This window comes from Liolophura sinensis, chromosome 7 (genome assembly GCF_032854445.1).
Source record: "Liolophura sinensis isolate JHLJ2023 chromosome 7, CUHK_Ljap_v2, whole genome shotgun sequence".
Lineage (NCBI taxonomy): Eukaryota > Metazoa > Mollusca > Polyplacophora > Chitonida > Chitonidae > Liolophura > Liolophura sinensis.
This window is the reverse complement of record NC_088301.1, coordinates 11,199,545-11,211,933: the sequence shown is the minus strand read 5'-3', so window position 1 is coordinate 11,211,933 and position 12,389 is coordinate 11,199,545. Positions and strand designations below refer to the sequence as shown.

At 40.1% G+C, this 12,389-nt stretch overlaps 1 protein-coding gene across 1 annotated transcript in view; it reads left to right on the top strand.

Annotated features, from left to right (window-relative positions):
* Positions 1 to 2,704: 2,704 nt before the first annotated feature.
* The window catches only part of LOC135470637 (uncharacterized), a 46,565-nt gene continuing 36,880 nt past the window's right edge, over positions 2,705 to 12,389 (top strand). The window contains exons 1-6 of the mRNA XM_064749673.1: positions 2,705 to 2,791; positions 3,695 to 3,965; positions 9,077 to 9,197; positions 10,182 to 10,314; positions 10,622 to 10,696; positions 11,303 to 11,436. Coding sequence (XP_064605743.1) covers positions 3,774 to 3,965; positions 9,077 to 9,197; positions 10,182 to 10,314; positions 10,622 to 10,696; positions 11,303 to 11,436 — 655 coding nt within the window. The 5' untranslated portion in view covers positions 2,705 to 2,791; positions 3,695 to 3,773. The remainder of the gene's footprint in view (positions 2,792 to 3,694; positions 3,966 to 9,076; positions 9,198 to 10,181; positions 10,315 to 10,621; positions 10,697 to 11,302; positions 11,437 to 12,389) is intronic.

The window sequence follows — 12,389 nt, the reverse complement described above, 5'->3', positions numbered from 1 at the left end:
CCCACATGCCTCTGAAGAGGAAGCAAGCATGAGCTGGTATAGAACTCACAGCTACCGCATTGTTGAATGGTTCCTTGGTTATTGCCTCATTCTGGTACGCTAACCACCTCGGCCATTGCCCCTGCATATATTGTGGGTGCATGTACCTTCTCCGGCCAAGAGAAATAATGATTTTATCAACAGAAGTTTGCTGGCCTTTAAGTTTTACATATACCATGTGTTTAAATCCAACTCTTGCTGCAGTTTGGCTGTGGCATTGGATCATTCAGTTTGTACCCCGTAAAGGACAGTGGTTTCCTCCAGGGTCCAGTTGTTCAAAACTGTTGTAAAACTTAACACCAGACTTGACTTTAATCTTGTTGGTTAGCGCGCTAGTGCAGCGTAATGACCCAGGAGCCTCTCATCAATGCGGTCACTGTGAATTCAAGTCCAGCTCATGCTGGCGGCCTTATGTAGGAAGGTCTGCAGGTGTTGCCTTGTTTCTTCAACCTGTAAACTTCACTGCTGTCGTAAGCGAAAAATGCTTCATTGTCTGACTCTTCACATTTTTCAAAACCAGTCATGAGCATCATAAACTTAAAAACTTCTTGTATGCCGTGACACAGCATTAATCACAATATCTGTGAAGCTATGTTGATTTATTATTGACTACATAGTGTTGTTTACCATAATGGCCAATTTTTTTACCCACTCTTTGTTCGTATGCATCATGTGTACCTTGATGATGTGCTAAATATGCAACACTGTGATACCGGAAGGATTAGATTTACTCCTGTATTTATTCAGTTGTTGATTAATGTCACACTCAAGAATTTTTCACTTATATAATGGGGGCCAGTTTTATGAGCCGAGGTAATCGGAGTGTGTGGCATAGACCACTGGCCTTTGGCAAGTTGTTACAAGCTTTCCCCATGACGGTACACCTGCCGTCTCAACGAATGTTAGACTGCTTATATGGCCACATGAAGTAGGTCTACCACTTAATCATTGTCACCAGGTATCCACATGATTCATCAGAAACAACCGATCTGGTTGAGTTTTGTCATGCTTATGACTTTAAAAGGTGTTCTAGCCTTTCGTCATTATGTTAACATATAGTACATCAAGTGGGTGGAGTGGGGCCTCCGTGGCTCAGTCGGTTAGCGCGCTAGCGCAGCACAATGACCCAGGAGCCTCTCACCAATGCGGTCGCTGTGAGTTCAAGTCCAGCTCATGCTGGCTTCCTCTCCGGCCGTAAGTGGGAAGGTCTGTCAGCAACCTGCGGATGGTCGTGGGTTTCCCCCGGGCTGTGCCCGGTTTCCACCCACCATAATGCTGGGCACCGTCGTATAAGTGAAATATTCTTGAGTACGGCGTAAAACACCAATCAAATAAATAAATAAATAAATCAAGTGGGTGGAGTGTCCTGTATGGTGTCTTTTGCATGGAGTTCCAGTGAGACAGCACTGTAAGGCATATTGAAGTAAACATAATGCCTTGCAAGATAACTTTAGAAAACTTTGGCATTTATTATATCAATGTGGAGTCGAATACTGGCAACCTGATGCCTGTCATGTCAATACGTAGGCTCTATACTTCAGATACTGGCACAAGTACTAACTCTGAAGCTTACTGTAATATGATTTCCACTGGTGGATGTGAACCTCCGTGGTGGCAAATTACAGTACATGTCAGTGTCACATTTCTAAACAGCACACCTAGTGCTGTTCAACGGCAATGACGGCTGTCAGCTAGCAGGGTTTTCAAATTCCGCTCTTATGAGAATAACCGATTGCGTCCATGAGCAAGATTCTATGGTAAGTTTTCATGACGAGCGAAGCACGTGCACAAATTATATAGGAACGAACACCGTGCTTGCAATGTATACACTCGAATGACAACTTGGCAAATGCCAATGGAAGAGCTTATATCTGAGACAACTGGGCAGAGCCATCTCTGAGACATGTAGGACAAATTAGTCGTTTATATCCTGCGAGAGTCACATCTACCAGTAGCTTTGCTTATTCTCCCACTAGTGTATTTATTATGGGTGAAAATCACATGGCCTGCAACTCACAACAACAACGACGATGACGTCTTTCACGGTCGGAGAATCAACTGCAAGATCTTGTTATTGTTACAGTGACTGAAATTATGCAGAAAAGATGTCTGGAATTAAAACTAACTTTATAAATGCTGTGACTAGATTTCATTTGAGTAACCAGACAGGATTACTGTTTTCACCCGCAACGAAACTGAACGAGAACTTCGTGTTAGCTTGCAAAATTACATTGCCCTCCCAAGATGCCTTTTACCACCTTGTGTAAAAGTTTGTTTGTGGTCTGAGATGTTTGAGAACTCTTTTGCACAGTTTCACTATCCACATTCTGTGTCTAAAATGACGGATGTGAAGGGTCACTTACTCTTTGCAGTGACATGTTGTGACATGCCAAAATAGTTCTTGGCGTTTTGGAAGTTATAGCCTTTGTGTACATAACATTGTGAACTGGTTCAGTGGCCCTGGCTAATAAAATAGACTTGATCCATGCTGTCTGTTGAATAGACCAGTAGTAAGTGCTCTATATTGGCTATGCTCACTGTTGTGAACTGTTCAGAGAGATTCGGACAGTTACTGTTGACTGCATGTCAGGCGTTGGCAGGGTGGGGACAAATAGAACATGTTATTAAGGAGAGTTCATCAAATATTCACCCCTCCACAATCTGAACCTCTGAGTCTTGCAAGCCGTAACTCACTCAGCAGAAATCTCAGATTAACCTCCAGTGAACACACCTGATCAGGTGCTATAGCCAGGTAAGAGGTATATTCTTTAGGTAGATTTACAGTGTAGATGTATACTTGGATACCGGTATATACGTTACTGCATCACAGATGAATGAACACGAAAAAATCTGATTACTTTGACGCTTAATTCTTCAAGTAATTCTATAACAAGATACGTAGCTGCCAAAACACAAAAAAATGTTTGGTGGTAAATTGGTTGTCTTTGCCAAAATTTCCCATGTGTGACATCATATTGGTGGAAGGCAAGAGGTCGTCATATGATGTGAAATTTATGGAAGACTTAAGATGTGTAGGAAAGCACCACTGGTTATTTGTATGCTGCTTATCGCCATCAAGGGCTCTGGAAGATGGAAGCAAAATCAGCAGTGGGATGTGCATTAATTTGAAATAGTAAACTTGTAATCTTCCATGGTTATTGAAATTCTAGGCATGTGAAAATATTTTCTTGTTACCTACTACAAAGTGTTATAATTTGAACATGACCAAAAAAAAAAAAATGAACACAGACAGGTGTAAAACTACTGGTAGTAAAGTCTGTGGTAAATGGCGATATTAAAATGATAATGTTGAAGTTTATTTTAGACATTAATCAGTCTAACAACCTGTTATTTCTTCTAAAGGCATGTTGAATTGCAGTAGTTTTTGAATGGTTATGATCTGTGAAGGAATTATAACTACTGTAGCATTGTAATATACCATTTACATTTCTTTTGCATTAACAGCAACTTTTAATGTACGCTGTATATATGCAATAAATATGCCAACTAACTATTAGATAGTTCTTTTCATGACTTGAAATATTTGAGATCGTCAAAATAAACTTTGTCAGAGTTACTTTGCTTATTGATTATGTTAAACCAGTGTTCATTTCATCAACTAGATATCATATGCAGTTTTTCATGTCATTTTCAGGAAAAAAATGAGGGTGTAATTGAAAATGCTGTTGCGGCAAAGTTCTCCCTAGTACCAGAGGAGCATGTGAAAATCAAGCATGGCGGATCTGCCCCTGAAATGTGTAGAATGTCACATGGTGTTCAAGTCACCAGCTCTTCTTGCCAAACATCAGCAGAAATTCTGTGTGGGTGGGAAATTCGGGGACCCTCACGATCTGCAATTGCGGAAGGGGTTGAAGACGGACAAGAAATATACGTACAAAAATAAACCTATCATTCCAGCTGCCAGGGTGAGTAAGTCACAGCTTCTCATCATGTCACCTGATTATATGGTTACGGTACATCAGAAAAAATCTGACTCGTGTTTTAGATTGTTTGTTTTTCTTAAATGCACAGGATTGTGTGCTGATACTTAGAAACATGGCTTTGTTCACGTGCGAGCAGAGACATAGCTCAGGACATTGTCACAGTGTGGTACTGCTTGGATGCCCCAACACAGGAAAGCCTGACCCTGGAGGGTTGGGGGTTTCCTCCCACCATAAAGTTGGCCGCAGTCAAATCACTCGTGAAAAAAAGTGAAATATTTTAGAGTAATTGAACCTTATACCATTTACCAAATAAATAAATTAATTAATGTTATTGTAAGAATATTAATCTGTTCATGTCTTATGGAAGCTTATATGTTTTTTCAAGTCACATGATCATTGTTTCATGATACAGTAGTGAGGAAACATGCTTTCACGGACACATTGTGTTGGTACTGCACTCCTGGTGTGACCTGGTTGTGTGTGACCATAGACACTGTGACCTGGTTGTGTGGGACCATATACACTGTGACCTGGTTATGTGTGACCATATACACTGTGACCTGGTTGTGTGTGACCATATACACTGTGACCTGGTTGTGTGTGACCATATACACTGTGACCTGGTTGTGTGTGACCATATACACTGTGACCTGGTTGTGTGTGACCATATACACTGTGACCTGGTTGTGTGGAACCATATACACTGTGACCTGGTTGTGTGGGACCATATACACTGTGACCTGGTTGTGTGGGACCATATACACCGTGACCTGGTTGTGTGGGACCATATACACTGTGACCTGATTGTGTGTGACCATATACACTGTGACCTGGTTGTGTGGAACCATATACATTGTGACCTGGTTGTGTGGGACCATATACACTGTGACCTGGTTGTGTGGGACCATATACACTGTGACCTGGTTGTGTGGGACCATATACACTGTGACCTGGTTGTGTGGAACCATATACACTGTGACCTGGTTGTGTGGGACCATATACACTGTGACCTGGTTGTGTGTGACCATATACACTGTGACCTGGTTGTGTGGAACCATATACATTGTGACCTGGTTGTGTGTGACCATATGCACTGTGACCTGGTTGTGTGGAACCATATGCACTGTGACCTGGTTGTATGGGACCATATACACTGTGATCTGATTGTGTGGGACCATATACACTATGACCTGGTTGTGTGTGACCATATACACTGTGACCTGGTTGTGTGTGACCTTATACACTGTGACCTGGTTGTGTGGAACCATATACATTGTGACCTGGTTGTGTGTGACCATATACACTGTGACCTGGTTGTGTGGAACCATATACATTGTGACCTGGTTGTGTGTGACCATATGCACTGTGACCAGGTTGTGTGGGACCATATCTGTTCATGTATTATGGAAGCTTATATGTTTTTTCAAGTCACATGATCATTGTTTCATGATACAGTAGTGAGGAAACATGCTTTCACTGACACATTGTGTTGGTACTGCACTCCTGGTGTGACCTGGTTGTGTGGGACCATATACACTGTGACCTGGTTGTGTGTGACCATATACACTGTGACCTGGTTGTGTGGGACGATATACACTGTGACCTGGTTGTGTGGGACCATATACACTGTGACCTGGTTGTGTGTGACCATATACACTGTGACCTGGTTGTGTGGGAACATACACACTGTGACCTGGTTGTGTGGGACCATGTACACTGTGACCTGGTTGTGTGGGACCATATACACTGTGACCTGGTTGTGTGGGAACATACACACTGTGACCTGGTTGTATGGGACCATATACACTGTGATTTGGCTGTGTGGGACATATACACTGTGACCTGGTTGTGTGGAACCATATACACTGTGACCTGGTTGTGTGTGACCATATACACTGTGATTTGGCTGTGTGGGACATATACACTGTGACCTGGTTGTGTGGGACAATATACACTGTGATCTGGTTGTATGGGGCCATGTACACTGTGACCTGGTTGTATGGGACCAACTGTGGTGACCATAAACACTGTCACATCATGACACAGTTATGTGTGACCATGAACACTGTCACATCATGACACAGTTGTGTGTGACCATAAACACTGTCACATCATGACACAGTTGTGTGGTGCCATAAACACTGTCACATCATGACACAGTTGTGTGTGACTGTAAGCACTGTCACATCATGACACAGTTGTGTGTGGCCATAAACACTGTCACATCATGACACAGTTGTGTGTGACCATAAACACTGTCACATCATGACACAGTTGTGTGGCACCATAAACACTGTCACATCATGACACAGTTGTGTGTGACCATAAACACTGTCACATCATGACACAGTTGTGTGTGGCCATAAACACTGTCACATCATGACACAGTTGTGTGTGACCATAAACACTGTCACATCATGACACAGTTGTGTGGCACCATAAACACTGTCACATCATGACACAGTTGTGTGTGACCATAAACACTTATATCATGCACAGTTGTGTGGCACCATATATAGTCACATGCAGCACATAATATTGAAGCATATAAAACACAGATTTAGCGGCATTGTCATTTTTTTTTTAAATCAACAACTGTAACTTGTATTAATTTTACATATCGTGAGCATACATGTTGTTATAATGTTGGTGAATTTACTTTGAATTCCTTTATGCGTGCCTTGAAATGAAAGATTTGTTTTGGGCACCTTTGTACATGTATTTGCACTATCTGGGCAATGGGGCTCTGTTAAAATACTACAATGACCCATGCCATCAAAACAGTGTAACCTCATCTGGATTTGTATTTGTATGTGACACATGTATAAACATGCTTAAGAAGGACTGACTGGTCAAATGAACTTAGAATTTAGTATTACACTCTATTTCACAAACACACTCAAACACAACTCTTGTAGAATATCATATATCACCAGAAGTCCATTACCTAGAAGTACTCAGCTTCCCTATAGCTAGTCTCCATGGCATGGTATACATGTTATGTCATCTGTAGAATCTCACGCCACCTGATGGAGAAATATGCCAACCTCTTGGGTAGAAATTGTGAACGGAATCATAGGAAATCTGATTATAAACTGCTGCTCCAAGAACTGGCCACACCTTGAAACGGAAACTCCATATTTAAAAACTGCGATTTCTATTATTGTTGGTATGCACTTATAAACCCATCGACTATTTTTATATTTCCAAGCAGCTTTAAAACAATTACTATCAAAGACATTGTTGTCCTTTTACAAAATACTCTGTTGTCTTAATTTTTTAAGGGTGTTTCAACACAACTGCGCTTGGATTCCACCTTGCATCAGCCGTTTCTTAAGCGTTAGCTGGGCAATAGAGAGAAAAAAAATATATGGCTGAACAGATACGTCACATAATGTGTTAGGGATGGAAGAAAAGTGTAAATTGCTGTGAAGACTAGCTATAGAGAAGTTGCTTATTTCTACATAATGGACTCCTGATATCACTTATAAACATGGAAAATAATACTGTCTGAAGATTAATCCAAAATTTGCGAGGTCATATGTATGGAACATTGTGATTACGTCTGCCGAGTGTGTGTTTAATGTTAGTGGAAGCTAAGGCAGGGCAAAAGTACGGTTTGAATGATTAGGTATTGAATAGTGGCATGTGGTCAGTGTTTACTCTCTCCATGGAGAACTTGTATTTGTTTTGGGTGGGTGAGCCTGTACAAAACACGAGTGATTACATGTAGTAGCCAGCAGACAAAAAACCAAGGTGAAAGGTGATAATGTAATGAAAATGTTTTGTACACACGTGTTGTATGATATGTTATTTAGTAATTTGAAGTCTTTTGCGGTACTCGAGAATATTTCACTCTTACGACAATGGCCAGCATTATGGTGGGAGAAAAACTGGCAGAGCCTGGGGAAACCCAAGATCATCTGCAGGTTGCTGGTAGACCCTCTCACGCACAGCGACCACACTTGTGAGAGGCTCATGGGTCATAAAGGAATAACAAGTGACTACTTGACTTTTTACTTAATTGATATTCCTAATTTGCTGTTTTGACTTTTTGGATCATTTACTCATGATATATTTACACAGCCTCTCTTGATATTTACCTGACTATGTCCTCCATTTTACATAAGGTGCCAAGATCACGGAGTCATCTTACTCTGGATTAAATCAGACTTTCATGTCCATTTTGTCATGAAAGTCTGAGATAACTCTTAGTATTAAGTTGAAAATTCATAAGTTAAGTCACAATTTAAGGGTAGTTGATTCTTTAAAGTTAAGAATAAATTTGACTTACATCTTAAGACAGTGTTATGATCCTACCATTGTGGCCTCAGTTCCCTCCCGTGATAATGCATATATGCATGGCTTCTGAAAAATGCATTTTGTCCTGAACTAGGGATGTGGATTTTGTCCTGAACTAGGGATGTGGATTTTGTTCTGAATTAGGGATGTGGATTTTGTGCTGAATTAGGGATGTGGATTTTGTTCTGAATTAGGGATGTGGATTTTGTTGTGAACCAGGGATGTGGATTTTGTTCTGAACCAGGATGTGGATTTTGTTGTGAACCAGGGATGTGGATTTTGTTCTGAACCAGGGATGTGGATTTTGTTCTGAACTAGGATGTGGATTTTGTTCTGAACTAGGATGTGGATTTTGTTCTGAACTAGGATGTGGATTTTGTTCTGAACCAGGGATGTGGATTTTGTTCTGAACTAGGATGTGGATTTTGTTCTGAACCAGGGATGTGGATTTTGTTCTGAACTAGGGATGTGGATTTTGTTCTGAACAATAGATGTGGATTGTGTTCTGAACCAGGGATGTGGATTTTGTTTTGAACTAGGATGTGGATTGTGTTCTGAACTAGGGATGTGGATTTTGTTCTGAACTAGGGATGTGGATTTTGTTCTGAACTAGGGATGTGGATTTTGTTCTGAATTAGGGATGTGGATTTTGTTCTGAACTAGGGATGTGGATTTTGTTCTCAACCAGGGATGTGGATTTTGTTCAGAGGAATTAAATCTTACAATGAGCTCTTTCTTATAATATTTTAAATACTATCTAAAAAGTAGCCTTGCGTCTTTTTTCTATCCAGGCTGTCTCCCCTTACGAAGAGCCCAGGAGAGATGCTCAAATGTGGCTTATGGCAGAGACTTATGGGAAAAACATGGCTAACCTGACTGCTCAGAGCCTTGATCTGGAACGACAGAAAAATGGTGAGTTGAGAACTTTAGAGTTTGTCCTGGTATTCTTAACATTTGAAACAAGGAACATAACTGTCAAAACTTCCATCTACCCACTTCATTAAAAAGTTATGATGTTGTTAACATAATAAGAGTTTTGATCTGTACAAACACTTGGTCCCTGTCAGAACACTGTTTGGTGCAGGACATTGTCCTTGTCCTACCTCCTATTTCCTGGCTTGCATTATTTCATGTGGTGAAGTGTGAACATTGTACATATATGCAGATAATCGTCCCAGGAGCAGGACATGTAAACTACAACAGCGGTTTGAAATAATTTGTACCTCGCATTAGAAACAGAATGAGGCGATCAGTAATGGACACCTGTCAAATGCCCGGCAGCAGGACCTTGACACCATTTTATTGACATCAAATGTTCCTTTCCCAGCTCGTCATCATGATTATGTCACATTAAAGACAGTACGACATTACAACAGAAACTGAAACATTATAGCGGTGTAGACATTATGCCTCAATCCATCCTTGATGTAACAATGGTTTGAGGTGTTGCTTCACACTAGTGCCACCTCATGGGATTAAAAAACATGGCACCTCATTGTTATCTCATTCCTTGATCATTATAAATACTTAAGTTTTTTTAAAGATTATTATCTTATTCCTTGATCTTAGTCTTAAGTCAAAATTTCAGATCACTTTAAAATTGTTATTTTTTTTTACCTAACAAAGTCAAAATATCACTTTACAATGTAAATCGTGGGTAAGGTATTGTAAATACAAATTTCAGCTGAAATAACGGAAAGGATCATACCAAATTTAATGATTGAAGCTTTGAGTCAAGTCTAAGATTGCTTCATAGGACCTGGTTTCATTTTCATTTTCATCATCTTCTGACAGTGTAAACATAATCAGTCCTTTAGTTTAATAGTGTACTAAAGGGAACTATTCTCTTTTAACATAGCAAAGTTGTAATTTACTGGTCCGCTGTTATATTGTCAGATATCAGACGACGGCTGATGGAGCTGAATAATGAACCTTCTCAAACGTCACGAATTCTGAACGACCTCAAACAACATGAAGCAAAAACTCAACAGACCCTTGAGCAACTGAGGACACAGCTGAATGGTATAGAGTAAGTATAGATCTTTATACATGCCAAAGACTTTAAAAATGGTACTTGTTGTTGATTCAGCAATGAGAGGTTAGAGCAAGTAATCTGATGTTTTTAAACCATTTTACCTAGTTGAAAAAATTCTACAAAACTAACTTGAAGTATTTTCTTGGACAGGTTTTGGTGGTCTTTTATCTGATATGTACATGCACTTCATTTTAGTGAATTCTTTGCCTTTAAGGTTTTTTTGTGTTTCTGAAAGTGCCTTTTTGAAAGACCATTTTACTTTAGATGAAATACAGTACGTAGAGAACTTTTTTGCCAACAGGGAGAAGGGAAAGAAGAAAACCCTGCCCCTCCCTGTGGTGTACAACACAGACAACAGTCTGGCAGGAGAAATCAGGTAAAAGTAGAACACAATTCAGGTAAATCATTAGATCCCCTAACCACAGAGATTCAGTTTTGATGTAACTAACACTGTTGTCTTAAATGTGAACACATGATATTTATTTGCTCTCTTATTTAAAGTAAATGGATTGCGTGTGAAAGTTGCAAAGCATTCAGCGCTCCTTTGCAGGAAATATTATGCAATCATGTAAGGATTCAATTCTCTGTTTAGTAGACTAGTGCTCAAATGCATTCTAGTCTTCATTTTATCATAGAGGTAAATGTTTTTATATATGACTGATGTCTCAGTACAGGGGACTTCCATGGCCGAGGAGGTTAGCACGCCAGCACAGCACAATGACCCAGGTGCCTCTCACTGGTGCAATCCGTGTGAGTTCAAGTCCAGCTCATGCTGGCTTCCTCTCCGGCCATAAGAGGGAAGGTCTGCCAGCAGCCTGCAGATGGTCGTGGGTTGCCCCCAGGTTCTGCCCGGTCTCCTCCCACCATAATGCTGGCCTTCGTTGTATAAGTGAAATAGCACAGCATTAAACAGCAATCAAATAAATAAATCCACCTTTATGTATCTTCGGATTCTGATGCATCTGTATAATTCCTCCTTCAGAGCTTTGCGTCAGAATTACCTGCATCTGGGCGGAAATGACCCAGGAATTCTGTCACAGCTGGCAGACATGATCAGTGAGGCTCAGACGTTAGATGATAAAAAGAAGAGTGACAAACCGAAACCTCCTACAAAAGGTAAGCTGTTCACACCTCCCACAAAAGGTAAACTGTGAACCTCCCACAAAAGGTAAACTGTGAACCTCCCACAAAAGGTAAACTGTGAACCTCCCACAAAAGGTAAGCTGTTCACATCATCATACACTTTATTGGTGCTGGAAGTGTGAAGCCAGTATCTCGGTAATATATAGCGCTTGCACAGAAAGATCATAGCTAAAATAGATTAAAGGAATTAAAAGAATTGTAAGATGATTCTTACATAACGGTGGCCTGTATAAATGGAAAATGTACCAATGAGTAACATTTTATTGCTTTCATTTTCAAAAGAGTTCTACATCATTATAAGGATTCAGCTGCTAACCCCCACTTGTGTGCGAACAAATTCTCGTAGCATAGTTTTAAGACAATTAAATTGCACATCTTTGCAAGTCAAGTCAAAAATTATGAACTAAAGTCTATGTAAGGCAAGTATTTGTACTCGACATTTATTTTGGAGCGAATGTAAATATTGACAATAGGATCAACCTGATGGTAATTTATCTTTGTTAATTGCGAGTATCATCACTTACAATCCCTTCAGGAAAGAGGATGTCATTTGTAAGTGCGAGCCATGATCGTGATCTTAGTGATTTACAATGAATTCAGACTTACGATCCCTTTGTACAAGCTGCCTCTGGTCTGTAAACTATCAAAGATCAACCATGAAGAGCGAAGTGTAGTGAACAGTAATCCAGAAAAGGTAGTGCTTGAAAATGTTGAAATATCGGAAAGTAAGAAGATACGTATACATACATGTATTTACTTTTCAAAATATTATTCAAGTAAACTTTCAGTGTTGAGTAACAAGACTTATTACTACGTTCTAAGCTGTATTTAGAGTGGGAGAAACTTTTTCTGATGTGAGAATACCAAAATATTGTCCATATAGCTCATAAAGCCCACCAAATAATTCACACATTCGAAGGTATATT